Source organism: Podarcis cretensis (assembly GCF_951804945.1).
Source record: "Podarcis cretensis genome assembly, chromosome: 1".
NCBI classification, from domain to species: domain Eukaryota; kingdom Metazoa; phylum Chordata; class Lepidosauria; order Squamata; family Lacertidae; genus Podarcis; species Podarcis cretensis.
In genome coordinates this window covers 140333546-140350511 of record NC_137170.1, presented here as the reverse complement: position 1 = coordinate 140350511, position 16966 = coordinate 140333546, and the positions used below count along the sequence as shown (strand labels likewise).

Genomic DNA, 16966 nt, shown 5'->3' with positions numbered 1-16966 from the left:
ACCCTTCACAGGGGAAAGAGTTTAGCTGACAGGCCCAGTGGGGTAGTTCTCACTGGATAGTTTAAAATGTGAAGATTAAGCTCTGCACAAGATGCTAATTCCAGCATTCATGCTTGCGCTGCGTGTGTTAAAAATAAAATCTCTCTGGTAATTCTTTGGACAATTTGAATTCTTGCAGCTTCAAGGCCCCTACAGTCCATGCATTTACTGTAAAAAGTTTCCACTTCAGACTATTCCCTGGAATGCTGAACAAACAATTCTACTGTATTAATTCTCATTTAAATGAACTGTGTCTTCCTTGAATCTCATTCAATATTTGCCTTCAGTGACTTCAGGGTTAGAATGAGCATTATAGGATGGAGAAGTAAATAGTGCATGGACCCTCAGAAGTTCTGTATTTCCATATAAATGTTCCATATTTTCTTTCTGATATGTCACGTCCAAGCTACACTCCCCACCTCTCTCTCCTGACATAGAGAACATACAGGGCATAGGGCAGGGGTAGGCAACCTAAGGCCCGTGGGCTGGATCCGGCCCAATCGCCTTCTCAATCCGGCCCGCGGACAGTCCGGGAATCAGCATGTTTTTACATGTGCAGAATGTGTTCTTTTATTTAAAATGGGTTATTTATGAGGCATAGGAATTTGTTCATCCCCCCCCCAATATAGTCCGGCCCCCCCACATGGTCTGAGGGACAGTGGACCGGCCCATGGCTGAAAAAGGTTGCTGACCCCTGGCATAGGATGACCAAGACAGTCTCCATGCTTAAACTGGGGTGAAATCCTAATTAAAATTGTTCTATAAAATTATTTTGCTCCAGGAGTGCCTGAATTTGGTCAGCCACTACCCACCTTGTTCAGGAAAATATTCTGTGTCGAAGGCAGGATTTCCTTTCGCAACTGTAATTCTGCGGCCTCCGTTCTTTAAGATTTCTAGCCTTCAGTGGCCTCCTATCTCTGCAGCCTAGATAAGTAGGGATTTTAAATTTAAAATAAATCTAAAACTAATTTTAATATATATTTTTAGAGTTTTCCCAGTACTTGTCCATTTATCACTCAGCAAGACCATGGTTTATCATCATGTTTATACAAAATAAAACAAAAAATTCCTTCCAGTAGCACTTTAAAGACCAACTAAGTTAGTTCTTGGTATGAGCTTTCGTGTGCATGCACACTTCTTCAGATACACTGAAACAGAAGTCACCAGACCCTTCTATATAGTGAGAAGGTGGGGAGGGGTATTACTCAGAAGGGTGGTGGACCAACTTAGTTGGTCTTTAAGGTGCTACTGGAAGGAATTTTATGTTTTATTTTGTTTTGACAATGGCAGACCAACACGGCTACCTATCTGTAACTGGAATCATGTTTATAGGTAGTGGTGATGTCTCCTACCGCATCTCAAAGAGCTTGGGTGCCTGTTGGTTTAGTATTTTAACCTCTGCTGCTTTGAAATTTATATACATTATGCCACTGTTTTGTTCTCATTTTGTTTTCTTTCTGAGTAAAGGCAGGATGAAAGTGTATTATGCAAATTTATGTTCCACTTTTATTCCCTGATGGGACTCAAAGCAACTTACAGGTAAAAACAAGAATTGCTAAAATATAGAATAGTAAAGGTAAAGGTAAAGGTACCCCTGCCCGTATGGGCCAGTCTTGACAGACTCTGGGGTTGTGCGCCCATCTCACTTAAGAGGCCAGGGGCCAGCGCTGTCCGGAGACACTTCCGGGTCACGTGGCCAGCGTGACATCGCTGCTCTGGCGAGCCAGAGCCGCACACAGAAACGCCGTTTACCTTCCCACTGGTAAGCGGTCCCTATTTATCTACTTGCACCCGGAGGTGCTTTCGAACTGCTAGGTTGGCAGGCGCTGGGACCGAGCAGCGGGAGCGCACCCCGCCGCAGGGATTCGAACCGCCGACCTTTCGATCGGCAAGCCCTAGGCGCTGAGGCTTTAACCCACAGCGCCACCAATTAAACATGGATAGGATTAAATCTATCTCTCTATCAACCATCTCTTTAAACCAGGCATAGGCAAACTCCGGCCCTCCAGATATTTTGAGACTACAGTTCCCATCATCCCTGACCACTGGTCCTGTTACCTAGGGATGATGGGAATTGTAGTTCCAAAACATCTGGAGGGCTGGAGTTTGCCTATGCCTGGTTTAAACCATACATCTGCTTATAGAGGTGGGCTGGCCATCCGTCATGGATGCTTTCGTTGAGATTCCTGCATTACAGGGGGCTGGACTAGATGACCCTCAGGATCCCTTCCAGCTCTAGAATTCTTTGATTCTGTGAAATAATTACAATAAAAACAGCACAACACCAGCCCTTTAATTAAAAGCAGTCAGTTCCCAAAGGCCTGTTGGAACAAAAAGGAGGGAGCCAGTCTAACTTCTCCAGGGAGGGAACTCCTGAGTCTGGGAGCAGAAATCTTAACCAGATCATAGGGAAGCAGGTGTTTGCCTCCCGTCTTCTTTGAGAAAGAGCAGAATGGAAAGTAGTGGTGCTTCACCCCCTGCCGCAAATGTCTTACAGAAGAATAGGAGCTTGCCTCTCCCACATTATTTTATCTACTTGTTGATTATCTACAATTCTTTTAAAAATGCATTGATTACGTTGGAAAGATGTAGGATGAAATGCAGCTATTGTTTTTATCAAAAATAATCCGAGAAGCCCCCTTCATTTCTTAAGGCAGCCCTATTCCAAGGCAGATCTTTTAACCTTCCTTAAACACCCATTGCCACCCCCTCAATACCCTATTTAGCAATAGAGGCAAGCGGCATGTAGCTAAAGAATGTTGTTCTACTTCTCATATATCTTACGTGATCAGAGATTGTTAAGAAGGAAACTAACAACAGCTTAGACTGAAATATAGATCTATAAATCTTAAAGAATAAGACAGCAATTCAGAACAGGGTGAAGTCAGACTCCAGAGACTGGATCCAAAGAACACACAGTGTGTGTGTGTGTGTGTGTGTGTGTGTGTGTGTGTGTGAGAGAGAGAGAGAGAGAGAGAGAGAGAGAAGCAAAGGCAAGAAGTTCAGATTATCCCAAAAAAGTTTTGTTGTTTAAAAGTATAAACTGATAAGAACAAATTAATTCAAGAGGATTTTTTTTTGTTATCATAGCCAATAGCTCGACTGGACTGTTTACTAAAGATCAGGAAGCGTGCCATGAGAGCCAAGAGGATTCTGGTGTTCTTAAAGAGCAGAGTCAAAGAAGCTATTACAGGTGAGAAGGCTTAATTCAAAACATAGAAGTCTTGTCCAAATGCAGAAAACGAAAAGCGTAGTGGCCAGATACAAAACTGGACAGGGCTAGTTGTGCAGAAGAGGAAATTCCAACAGGTGCTGCTGCTACACTTGCTGAGATTCCCTCTTCTGTTAAAGGTACGGGAGTCCACTCCCCTCTAAGCTAGGCTTAACTTTAATATATTGGTCTCTGGCTGGAAAGCAGACTGAAAGTATCTAATGGTCCATCAGGCTATTTTGGGACTATGCAGACTTTTGAATAGACGTAGCAGAAATAAATGAAATCTGTATAGGCTGAAGAATAAAGAGGTATCTAGACATCTAAACATCATAGCTTATTTTAGCAGGTGAACTTGATTCCTAAAGTCAGAAAGGAATTTTGCATTTTAAAATGGCTGTGAACATATGGTGCTGCCTTATACAGAGTGACATCATGGATTCATCTATCTGGAAACTGCCTACTCTGATTGACATCAGCTACTAGTTTTGCCAGGGACGCGGGTGGCGCTGTGGGTAAAACCTCAGTGCCTAGGGCTTGCCGATCGCATGGTCGGCGGTTCGAATCCCCGTGGCGGGGTGAGCTCCTGTTGTTCGGTCCCAGCTCCTGCCCACCTAGCAGTTCGAAAGCACCTCAAAAGTGCAAGTAGATAAATAGGGACCGCTTTATAGTGGGAAGGTAAACGGTGTTTCCGTGTGCTGCGCTGGTGCTGGTTCGCCAGAGCAGCTTCGTCACGCTGGCCACGTGACCCGGAAGTGTCTCCGGACAGCGCTGGCCCCTGGCCTCTTAAGTGAGATGGGCGCACAACCCTAGAGTCGGACACGACTGGCCCGTACGGGCAAGGGGTACCTTTACCTTTACCTTACTAGTTTCTCAGGCGGAGGCGGGTCTTTCCCCAGGACCTACGACCTGGGATTCTTTTAGCCTGCCCAGGATTGAACGTGAGACCCTCTGCATCAAAGCATGTACTTTGCCACTGGCCCTCTACACCGTTGTTTGCATAATACATGTAAAATATAATAAATAACTTATCTATGTACTTTTTTACATAAAGCTTTATTGGTATACATATAAATATGATCTATGGGTTTGTCAATGCATTTCTTATGCAACTAAATGCTCCAAGGAATGAGAGGTTGACTGCAGCTGTCACACAGAGCAACAAACATATGTTAATTGCTTCTTAATTTATTTCAGTCCAAACTACACCTTGTGGAAACTAATCTATGTTCTGGCTTCAGCATCTCCCAGAAACTTAGTTTTTCTTCTATTGCTAGATAGATTTCTGTTGCTTGATCTGTGCTGGTTTTGTTGAAGGAAAAAATCCATTAGGATTTTAAAAACATAATTTATATTTTAAAATATTGATTACAGTGGTACACTTCAGGTTACAGACTCCACTCACCCAGAAATAGTACCTCAGGTTAAGAACTTTGCTTCAGGATGAGAACAGAAACCGTGTGGCAGCGGCGCGGTGGCAGCGGGCTAAAGTGGTGCTTCAGATTAAGAACAGTTTCACGTTAAGAATGGACCTCCGGAACCAACTAAGTTCTTAACCCGAGGTACCACTGTATTATTATTATTTTTTAAACTCCACTCTCAGCTTTTGTAAAGGGTGGAATTAAGATCAAAAAGAAATTCTACAGTGTACATACGACTACAAAATAAATATTGTTGCATTCAATGGGGCATACTCGCAGGAACGTGTGTGCAGCCTTACTGACTAATTTTCTGATATAGACATTTGCTGCTAAGACTTGATCACTGAGAGTATAAAAATGTGTGTGGAAGATCATATAAAACTCAGCCACTTTATGTGTGTGGAAGCTTTTGAGAGCTGTGCAATTCAAAAGCTGTGTAATGTGTACCTGTACCATTTGTTTTAGGGACGCGGGTGGCGCTGTGGTCTAAACCACAGAGCCTAGGACTTGCCGATCAGAAGGTCGGCGGTTCGAATCCCCGCGACAGGGTGAACTCCCGTTGTTCGGTCCCAGCTCCTGCCAACCTAGCAGTTCGAAAGCACTTCAAAAGTGCAAGTACTGCTCTGGCAGGAAGGTAAATGGCATTTCTATGCGCTGCTCTGGTTCGCCAGAAGCAGCTTAGTCATGCTGGCCACATGTCCCGGAAGCTGTACGCCGGCTCCCTCAGCCAGTAAAGTGAGATAAGCGCCGCAACCCCAGAGTCAGCCATGACTGGACCTAATGGTCAGGGGTCCCTTTACCTTTACCATTTGTTTATTTGCTTAATTTAGAGCATTTGTACCTTGTACAGTCAAAAAGGCTCCCAGAGCAGCTAACAGGCTAACATGAAATCAAAACAAGTCACTCCCTACACGTACGCCTATATTCAAACAAACAAACAAACAAACAAACAACACACAAAGGAAAGGGGACATGGAGGGAAGAGGAAAATACAACTCAAAACTCAGGCATCAGTTTCTAGACCATTGTTCCTATACTGATCGGCTGGCATAGTTCAGTGGCAGGAGGTGCCCAGTGGCTAAGTATATGTATATATTAATTTCAAGTGGGAGCAACTGAGGTCATGTTGGCTCTTCTCAACTCATAAAACATCTCTTCTTTCTAAGAGCATGGTAGTACTTAATTTCTAAAATGAGACGAATGTGCTCAAGCATGCCAGGAAGACCTACTTTTGATATGTGAGCGCTAGCATCCTAATCCTAAAAGTGGAGATTGGTGTGGTGATGGAAATGCACTCTGCACATGCTCATAGAAACCTGTTGTTGGTTCGGAAGGCTAAGCTTATACCGAGCGTTCAGTATACAAGAAGGCATATTAATGAATGATACAGTGGATTGTGAGGAGGGTAAATAGGTTGCAGCCAATGCAGGAAGAGAAGCAAATAGTAAAAGTAATCACACTGCTCTGTCTGGGATGAACCCTAATAAAATAAAAACACCTGAGGGGAATTGGTGCAGAAAGCCATGTGCAGATACGATTGTTCTCCTCCTACCATGATTACTAGAGGGAAGGGGTTTGGCACTTATAATAGAATCATAGAATCATAGAGTTGGAAGAGACCAAAAGGGCCATCGAGTCCAACCCCCTGCCAAGCAGGAAACACCATCAGAGCACTCCTGACATATGGTTGTCAAGCCTCTGCTTAAAGACCTCCAAAGAAGGAGACTCCACCACACTCCTTGGCAGCAAATTCCACTGTCAAACAGCTCTTACTGTCAGGAAGTTCTTCCTAATGTTTAGGTGGAATCTTCTTTCTTGTAGTTTGGAACCATTGCTCCGTGTCCGCTTCTCTGGAGCAGCAGAAAACAACCTTTCTCCCTCCTCTATGGATGCCCTTGAGTCCATCATCCAAGTCGTTGATAAAGATGTTGAATAAGACCGGGCCCAAGACAGAACCCTGTGGCACCCCACTAGTCACTCTTCTCCAGGATGAAGAGGAACCATTGATGAGCACCCTTTGGGTTCGGTCAGTCAGCCAGTTACAAATCCACTGAGTGGTAGCATAGTCAAGTCCGCATTTTACCAGCTTCTTTACAAGAATATCATGGGGCACCTTGTCAAATGCCTTGCTGAAATCAAGGTAGGCTACATCCACTGCGTTCCCTTCATCTACCAGGCTTGTAATTCTGTCAAAAAATGAGATCAGGTTAGTCTGACATGACTTATTTTTCAGAAATCCATGCTGACTATTGGTGATCACAGTATTCCTTTCTATGTGCTCACAGACTGTTTGCTTAATGATCTGCTCCAGAATCTTCCCTGGTATTGATGTCAGACTGACTGGGCGGTAATTATTTGGGTCCTCTCTTTTCCCCTTTTTGAAAATAGGGACAACATTTGCCCTCCTCCAGTCTGCCGGGACTTCGCCTGTTCTCCAGGAATTCTCAAAGATGACTGCCAGTGGTTCTGAGATCACATCTGCCCGTTCTTTTAATACTCTTGGATGCAGTTCATCTGGCCCTGGAGACTTGAATACATCTAGACTAGCCAAGTATTCTTGTACTATCTCCTTAGTTATTCTGGGCTGTGTTTCCTCTGCTGAATCATTTGCTCCAAATTCTTCAGGTCGGGCATTGTTTTCTTTATCGGAGAAGACTAACGGCCGATACAGTGGATGCTCGGGTTGCGAACATGATCTGTGCAGGAGGCACGTTCACAACTCACAGAGTTCACAACCCGCAGCACCATGCCTGTGCATGCGCGGGTCACGATTTGGCGCTTCTGCGCATGCGTGAGCGCCGAGACACAGAAGTAACCCGTTCTGGTACTTCCAGGTTCGGCGCGGTGCGCAACCCGGAAACACACAACCTGAAGCGTCTGTAACCCGAGGTATGACTGTACTGGAAATTTGATCAACTCAAATAATCCTATTAGAGCAACAGTCGTGAAACATTTGTTCCAGTTCTGTACCCTGTTGCATGCTGAAGGGTAACTATTTATGTGTCTGTCTCCAAATGGATTTACAGATGATGAGGAATCGCCCGTGGTTTCAGTTACAGTCACTGCAAAAATTGCAACAAATTGTGGCTGCTGTGAACACCTCTAGCACAAACACTTGTACCTGTTTCCGGAAATTTCTGAGCCATGTGGAAATTCTTTGGGAGAAGAGCTAGTTCATATTTCTTTGCCAGCCTCAAATACCATCCTTGTTTTCTCTAGCAGCAGTCTCCTAGACACCATGTCACCATTTTTACAGACTCTTTACAGACTCTTAAGATGAATCAAGGTCTGAGCAGCCACCTCTTGCTGTGGACCTACTTCATAATTCGTTTCCTCCCAACTCAGTGGCTGCCTTCTATGTAAGCAGCTGGAGCAGGAGACTGTAAATCAGCCTAGCAACAGTTGGGTAAATGAATGCACAGTGCACAATCTTTTCCAGCTAACCTAAATATTTTAAAAAGCTCCCAGTTCATGTGCATGTAAAGAAGAACCTTAGCACTGAATTTTATGTACACTTACTTTAGAGGAAAACACAATAAAGCCAGTAGAACATGCATAGAAATGGACTGGATTCCGCTGCACAAATTGAAGAGAGTGTTGCTGCTTGCTTGAGATTAGATGTGTGGGTCTTCTGAGAGAGAGGATCCCACCCCCCACAACAGCATTTCATGTATCCTATAATAGTTGACACACATATAATGGTCAGTGGTTCAAATCCCCGCAACGGGGTGAGCTCCCGTTGCTCAGTCCCTGCTCCTGCCAACCTAGCAGTTCGAAAGCAAACCCAAAAGTGCAAGTAGATAGATAGGTACCGCTTGGGCGGGAAGGTAAATGTCGTTTCTGTGCACTGCTCTGATTTCACCAGAAGCGTACATTACAAGAGCCAGAATCTAGTACTAAAAGAGTTTTGGAACTGATGCAAGAATTTGGTCAAATGGCAGGATTTAAATTGAATAATTTAAAAACTAAGGTATTGGAGAAAAATTTAACAGCTATTGAGAAAGAGAAGTTTCAGAATGAGACAGGTTTAACTGTGGTTAAGAGTGTAAAATATTTGGGGATTAACATGACAGCTAAAAATATTAATTTATTTAAAGATAATTATGAGAAATGCTGGAAACAAGTTAAAAAAGATTTAGAAATTTGGTCAAATTTGAAGCTTTCCTTGTCTGGTCGAATAGCAGTTATAAAGATGAATGTATTGCCTAGAATGTTGTTTTTGTTTCAAACGTTGCAAATTGTGGACAAGATGGACTATTTCAAGGGTTGGCAGCAAGATATTTCTAAATTTATCTGGCAGGGCAAAAAACCCAGGATAAAATTTAAGATTTTAACTGATGCAAAGGAAAGAGGGGGATTTGCCCTGCCAGATTTGAAACTTTATTATGAATCAGCAGCTTTCTGCTGGTTAAAGGACTGGCTGCTTCTCGAGAATACAGACATTTTGGATTTGGAAGGATTTAACAACTTCTTTGGGTGGCATGCATATTTGTGGTACAACAAGGTTAAGGCTCATAAAGGTTTTAAAAACCATATTGTCAGGAAAGCATTGTATAATGTCTGGATTAAATATAAAGATTTGCTGGAGAACAAAACTCCAAGGTGGCTGTCACCAATGGAGGCAAAAGCTTTGAAAAAACTTAATATGGAGGCTAAATGGCCAAAATATTGTGAAATTTTAGAACAGGAGGGCGGTAAGTGGAAATTGCAGAGTTTTGAGAATCTAAAAGACAAAGTGCGAGACTGGCTTCATTATTATCAAATATTGGAGGTCTATAAGTTGGACAGGAAAATTGGCTTCCAGGTGGAAAAATCAAAACTGGAAACAGAGTTGTTAGAATCCAAAACTAAGAATTTGTCAAAAATGTATAACTTGCTGTTGAAATGGAATACACAGGATGAAACAGTTAAATCAGCTATGATTAAGTGGGCACAAGATATTGGTCATAACATTATGTTCGCTGACTGGGAAAGGTTGTGGACCACCGGTATGAAATTCACGGCATGTAATGCCTTGAGAGAGAATATTATGAAAATGATCTATAGGTGGTACATGACCCCAGTCAAGCTTGCAAAAATTCACCACTTATCAGATAACAAATGTTGGAAATGTAAAGAAAATGAAGGTACATTCTTTCACCTCTGGTGGACATGCCCAAGGATTAAGGCTTTCTGGGAAATGATGTATAACAAAATGAAAAAGGTATTTAAATATACCTTCTTGAAGAAACCAGAGGCCTTTCTCCTGGGTATGGTAAGCCATGTGGTGTTAAAGAAGGACAGAACTTTTTTTATGTACGCTACTACAGATTCTTATTGCAAAGTATTGGAAGACACCAGATCTACCCACTCTGGAAGAATGGCAGATGAAGATGACAGACTATATGGGACTGGCAGAGATGACTGGCAGAATCCGAGACCAGGACAGAGAGACAGTGGAAGAAGATTGGAAGAAGTTTAAAGACTATCTTGATAAATATTATAAAATTAATGAAGGTTAAAAAGATATGGGTTTAAAAATTAGTGGTTTGCAGGGGCCTTGATTAAGGAAAAAGAATAGAATTATTAAAAACTATGGGAAATATGGGAATGGATTTGCTGATAAGATAAATGAGATTAGAATACAGAAGGGGGAGGTGTGAGGAGGTCGGTGAAATTAGGTTTAGAAAATAAGGTTTGAATTTATACTTGTTTTTGTTTTGTTTGTTGGTTTTTGTATGTTTTTATTGTTGTTTGTATTTGTGTTTATATGTGGTTATTTGAAACTTAATAAATATTAATTTTAATGATTTCACCAGAAGCGGCTCAGTCATGCAGGCCACATGACCCGGAAAAACTGTCTGCGGACAAACGGCGGCTCCCTCGGCCAGCAAAGTGAGATGAGCACCGCAACCCCTGAGTCGTTCGCGACTGGACTTAATTGTCAGGGGTCCTTTCCTTCTTTTACAATAGTTGACACACATATAATGTAGCATATCGAGATCATAAACTTCAGCATGAGCTTTCTGGATTGTAACTGACAATATATGCCATTCTTCTCTAGTCACTAAAATTGTAGATGGTGCAGATTTGTTTTACACAGGGCTTTTTTTCAGCCAGAACTGGGTGCCACTGCCATTATAAGACATTCATAGTGAGCTCCAGCACCTATTTTTCTAGAAAATTAGCTCTGGTTTCACATATCTGGACATGCAGAAAGGAGGACTAGTTAAGCAATCTCCAAAATTTCTCACACGGGAGATGGATACATATATGTTTAAATTTTTATCTTTAAACAATTTGCAGAACTGCAAACTATCCAAACAAAGAATGGTAAAGTTCCCCAAATAATTTAGATTATCTTTCTCACCTCAGTGCATATAAACCTACAGATAACAACTTGTCTCTGTCAGCCAGCTACCGTCTAATTTTGAAATAATCCATTGTACCTTTAAGGAAATTCTGAAACAGGTATATCTATCTCCAGGTGAATAGCATAAAGGGCAGTACAAGCACACCATGTCTTTGATCTAGCCTGATCGGCATACTGAAATGCAGTAATTGGTTGGCCCTATAAAAAAATACCAGCTAGATATTCTGTGGACATAGTTTGAAACCTAAGTTACGTAAACATTAACAGGGGGGCGGCATCCACAGATAAACGTTGTTGTCTGACTTAGCTTTAACATATCAAGCCAAAGACTTTGAATTATGCATGTATTTGGTTTATTTTGGCATTTTCAGCAAAAATTACACCACAGATCTCTTGACCCCAAAAAGCCCTATTCAGGCATCCATTGTGTGAGCGGGGGCCTGTTCCCTGGCCTTGCTGCACCCCTCCACATATTGGGGGGCTTTATGTACACTTTAGAACCCCTTAAGGGGAGGATGGGGTTAAATCACGTGGAGGGCCTACAATGAGTAGAAAAAGTTTCCCACTGTAGACATTCAGCCTGCAATATATAGAGGCTTGTTTGAAAATGCCACCATGTAGGGTCAGGGAGCGCAGCCCCCCATTCTGCCCATCATGTGATGGCAAATGTGTGAGGGGAAATGTCCGAAAAGCCCTAAAGAAGAAAGGGGTACCCACAGATACCAGTGATATCGGAGGTGCCTTGAGATGCAGGCGATACCAAGTCTCTGTGCTCGAAGCTGTGGTCTGCTAGCCTCCTACTAGTCTGATATAAATCCATTTTGCCTAAAAAAAGATGCCAGTGATCTCTTAGGTGTTTGCCATATAAGGAAAAGTGCTGCCATTTTTTCCTTGTGTTTGCAGCTGTTGCCAATAAGCACTTATAGCATGCATGGAATGTGGAACGCGGCTCAGCCATTCAGTCTGTCTAAAGGGGGGGTGGGACGTAGAAGAATTTTCAAGAAGTCGTCTGAGCAGAATGTTAGACGTAGCAGCTGCTATGAAGCAAAGGGTTAACGTTGGCCATCTGACATATCTGAAGATTTATCAGTCTTGCTTATCTCTGCATGCCTCTTGCAAAGAGTATTCCTTTCTGGTATGCATTCATAGAATTGTTGGAAGTGTCCCCAGGGATCATCTAGTCCAACCCCTGCAATGCAGGAATCTCAACAGTTCCCCATCCAATCTGAAACTATACTGGACCCTGCTTAGCTTTGCAGCAAAGGCATTGTGGCCACACCCTACCCCAAATGTTCCATTTTGGTAACGTTTCTGCTTGACTGCTGTAACATATGGGGGGGGGGAGTTGCCACATCTCAAAGCTATGACGACACTTTTTCATTTTGTGTAAGCTTTTCAGACTCTAAGCTTGAGGGCAGGGTCTGTCATGTTTTATTTATTCCTAAGCTGTGGGTTAAACCACAGAGCTAGGGCTTGCTGATCAGAAGGTCGGCGGTTCGAATCCCCGTGATAGGGTGAGCTCCCATTGCTTGGTCCCTGCTCCTGCCAACCTAGCAGTTCGAAAGCACGTCAAAGTGCAAGTAGATAAATAGGTACCACTCTGACGGGAAGGTAAACGTCATTTCCGTGCGCTGCTCTGGTTCGCCAGAAGCGGCTTAGTCATGCTGGCCACATGACCTGGAAGCTGTACGCCAGCTCCCTCAGCCAATAAAGCGAGATGAGCACCTCAACCCCAGAGTCGGTCACAACTGGACCTAATGGTCAGGGGTCTCTTTACCTTTACCTAAGCTTTATTCCTAGGAGCTTTTCTGGCTAAAGGATGGGGTGTAAATAACTGGAATAAATGACCCACACAACTATGGAAATGTGTGATGCAACCACTGTTTGCCTTCTCCTTTATGTAGGATTCCATGATAGAGGTTGAGGGGACGCTTAGTAGGGATGATAGTTCCTCAGAACAGGCTCTCACACTCCCCACCCCCCAATGATTCTGTTTCAATACCTTTAAAACGACCCTGTTTTTTTTTTAAAAAAAATTATTTATACAACAAGGGGAAAAAAGGACCCTGTTACACATAAATTTAGCAGGGGTTTTCCTAGCACAGAGAGAAAAGGCTCACACGCTAAACTTCTGCAACCATGCTGCTGTTAAAATCAGATGACTGGGCCCATTTAAAATCAGCAGCAGTAAATCCTAAGAGCCAAGGAACACTAACACTCTGAAAGGGGGCAGAATCATGCAGCACTTGAAAGCCTAAGCATTTAATTGTTGCATGACTGAACAGCTTTTATACTTCACAAGAGGCTCTCAGAGGCACAGGGCTCCACAGTTTTGACTTCAACAGACTAACAGATTTTTGAATCTGGTGACTTTAATGGTTTACATTATCCTTAAGACAGCATCCCAGTGTTTGCTCATGAGAGGCAAGAACCCACCAGACGGCAGCACCACCTGCTGGAGAAGCAGCAGCCCATTAAGCGCCTCTAAACAATTTTATCAAATGTGTAACAAAGATTTATAGGCAGGTTGTAATCATGTTGTAAGTCTATAAAAATAACAAATAACACAGGGTGATAAGCAACATTTGTCATACTCTGAGTAGGCCCATTATAATTTGTGGCTTAAGCAGTCTCTAAGTATGACAAACATTACACATCACCCTTGTTCACTGTAAACCCAATATGCATGCTAATTTTTCCACACTTTAAGAACTAAAATCTGTTTTATTTGTGGAATTTTTGATTTTAGGATATGAGTATTGAACATAAGCATGCACACATATACATGGGCACGTGAAAGATGAAAAATAAGAGTCTATTCTTCAGGGTTGAACTTTATTAAATGTTTCACAGCTTCCAGCCAATGAGCCATTTCCCCCTGCAGTTTCAAAAACATTCAAATATAAGCTGGTACAAATGTTTCTAAATTAAAAGCTGTAGCCATGGTGACTCTGTGGCACACAGGTTCCCCAAAGCTGTTGTGGTGAACCTCCTTGGTTAAAACATAGGCAAGCACTAGGCACTGCCCGCTCTCACCTTGGCTCTGGCGTCAAATAGAGGGAAGCAGTTCTCAAAGCAGGAACCCATAAAAGGGCTTAACAACAAACTTTGTGAGTGCACGTGGGTGCAGCTACTGATTTTGAGAGGGGTATGTGTACCTCTGTGCTCTATCAATGCATGTTGGGCTGGAAGAGAGAAACTGTGCCACTCTTGACAATTGCTTGTGTCCTTTTGGGGAGACTCACTGCATACTCTGAGGGCCAGGGAATCTATAGTTAAAGGGAAGATGCAAGTTCAGCGCAGGCTGTAATCTCTGTCCTTGGAAGTGCAATTTTAATTTATTCACAACATAGCTGATGTTCAGAAAGAATATAAGACAAGATACTGGTCCAAAGCGGTTTTAATTGTGACAACTGTGACATCTGGCAACAGGCAAATTAGCTTCATTGTGTTTAAAAGGCTTCAATTTAATTGTCCACACCAGTGTGGAAATGCTTTGCCTGAAAGTCAAGGAGATGGCAACGTCTTCAGAACAACTGGTCTAAAACAGGACAGGGTAAACTTCAGGTTTTTCAGATCTACTTTGTATTTCTACTAGAACCCGAAAAATCTACAACCCAGAGGCAGACACAAAAGATCTGTCCTTAGAGTTAGCTCATAGTCTTTTAATGCTCCTGGTTAGCTTTCTTCATTTCAGCATATTAAGTTAGATGGGAAAAGTTGTTTTGTTTTGTTGCTACTATTATTAAAGAACTATTATTAAAACTTACCTACTTACTTATCTACAGCAAATCTACTAGCAGATCCCAATCAACCTTTGGCTGCTGCTCCTCTGAAAGTATTTTTAAGCTGCTCCATTATAATATACACTGGAAAACCTAGTAATTTATGCTGACATGGGATGGGGAAGACTACAGAGTTGTCAGTTGCTTCCAACAATCAACTGGAAGGAGCCAAGCAGTCAGCTATCAGTGACAGTTACCAGGCTGACTCCAGGATTTTGGGGCTCTCAGGCAAGGCCCCCTCAGTGGGTTCCCCTAACCTCGGAGAATCGGGACATGCAAACCTAGAAATGCTTTAGGCTAAATCTGATCATATATTGGATACGCTGGACAAAGGGAACATAGTAGCAGCAATAGAGCAGCAGGCACTCTGGGCATTTTCCAGGACCCCGAGACCAACTATCTCGTCATCCTCTGAAGCAGAACCTGAAATTGAGCTTTCCATATCACTTACACAGCCCCAGATGAGTTGAGGTTTGCTGCCTACCTGACTTCATACGGGTACTTTCCACTTTTAATAATACTTTGAGAATCTACTATTAAGTCAAGCTTATGCCACGTTGCAGTCCGACACCAAATTACAGTTTAGATAGCCCTTTTCACAAAGAACTGGTAGCACACTGATGCGCTATAGAGGATGCAAATTAGTTCCAATCTGTTGCAGATTGAAAAATACATGAGGTAACACGTGCAAATGCACAATGTCTCTGTTAGACTAGGTTGCCACAGATCTCAAAGCATTCACTGAAGAAACTGCATTATCACTTCAAGGGGTTATAAGCTTATGCACTGGGTGCTGATGCAGCAAGCAGCAGTAAACAGAACCTTTGCTTAAAAGTAGAACGACAAGACTTTGGTACATTCCTGTCATAGCTACAAGCCTTTGCAGAGATATTGAAGAACGTCATAAGCAAGCACTGCTGTTATTCAAGAACAACCTGTCCTGTAGCTGTAGCTACTTAAAAAGCCCCACCAAGGTTCCAGCTTGAAAATGAGAGTATCACAAGACCCTGAGGACAATACCTCTTAACACAAGGGGGAGCAGGAAATAAATGTTATTACCCTCCAATATTAATAATTATTCTTGAAGATTATGAATGCAATAACCCCAATTTACACCTCCTTTGTTCTCTGTATGTTTAATTCCAACTGTATTTTCCCCTCCTTATTTCTTACATGTTATGTAATTTGAAAGATAGAAGGGATAACACACACACACAACAAACAACTGGGCTCCATATATTTTATCCCTTCTATATTTCCAAAACATTAACCAAGTTGCACCCTTATCATTAAAACTGAGAAAGATATATTCATAATGGGAAAAGTCTCCCTTCCTCAAAATAAGATACATAAAATAGCAAGGTTTTTTTTAAAAAATACTCCAACAAAATATAGTGCATTTGCCAGCTTTAAAACCCTGTTCCTTACCTGTAAACCTAAACAATGCACATAATAAAACGGCTAGTAACTTTTAAAAGCAGATTGGACACTGAAAAGAATGTAAAATACTGATAAACCCCAAAGATTTTCCCATGTTAGCCAAGATATGAGATGAAATCTATTTAATCTGCCTTTTCCAAAGATATGAAGTGCAACAAGCTTCATGCTGGGATGGAATTTACAGTTCAAAAGCTGGGAACCTGGCCTTGGCTGGTACCAGCAGGTCAGCAAGAAAATATATTGTTCCAGCCATTCCTGAGGAGACAAAAGTCATAGAATAGCAATTACTTACAGCATAAGGAATGTGGTGTTTCCTTAGCTCTAGAGCAGCATACGCAACGGACCCTGCAGAATTGGTTTCTGTGGTTCTTTACTGAGCCTGGTGGCAGCCAAACAATCCCTGCAAAGTCTTTAGAAGTTTGTTTGGATCCTGGAGAGTTAGCCGATCAATGGTTCTGAAAGCCAACGTGAGTGGCAATCCAAGTGGAGCAGGATCCCAGATCCCTGGATGTTAAGGATAACCCGCAGATCCAGCTGAGCTATGGGGGGCTTCAGCCTAAAGTACTGGAACAAGGGAAGCCAGGCCTACCACAGCTAGACGTGACAAACTTAACTTCCTCTACAGCAGGCACCCCCAACCTGTGGCCCTCCAGATGTTTTGGCCCACAACTCCCATGATCCCTAGCTAACAGGACCAGTGGTCAGGGATGATGGGAAT

The 16966-nt window shown here is 42.5% G+C and overlaps 1 protein-coding gene and 1 long non-coding RNA gene across 4 annotated transcripts in view; one reads left to right on the top strand and one right to left on the bottom strand.

Moving 5' to 3' along the window:
* The first annotated feature begins 1970 nt into the window (after positions 1–1970).
* Positions 1971–14712, top strand: LOC307220247. Its single transcript, XR_013840787.1, has 4 exons — positions 1971–2971; positions 3137–3232; positions 6493–12984; positions 13129–14712. It is a non-coding gene; the product is annotated as an uncharacterized lncRNA (long non-coding RNA).
* The window catches only part of LANCL1 (LanC like glutathione S-transferase 1), a 36235-nt gene continuing 33674 nt past the window's right edge, over positions 14406–16966 (bottom strand). For 2 of the 3 annotated variants that reach the window (XM_079980679.1, XM_079980678.1), the window contains one exon: positions 16356–16503. In XM_079980679.1, the coding sequence (XP_079836805.1) occupies positions 16427–16503 (77 nt within the window). In that variant the 3' untranslated portion in view covers positions 16356–16426. Of the gene's footprint in view, positions 16504–16966 lie in introns of all 3 variants that reach the window. The other variant, XM_079980680.1, reaches the window with a different exon arrangement.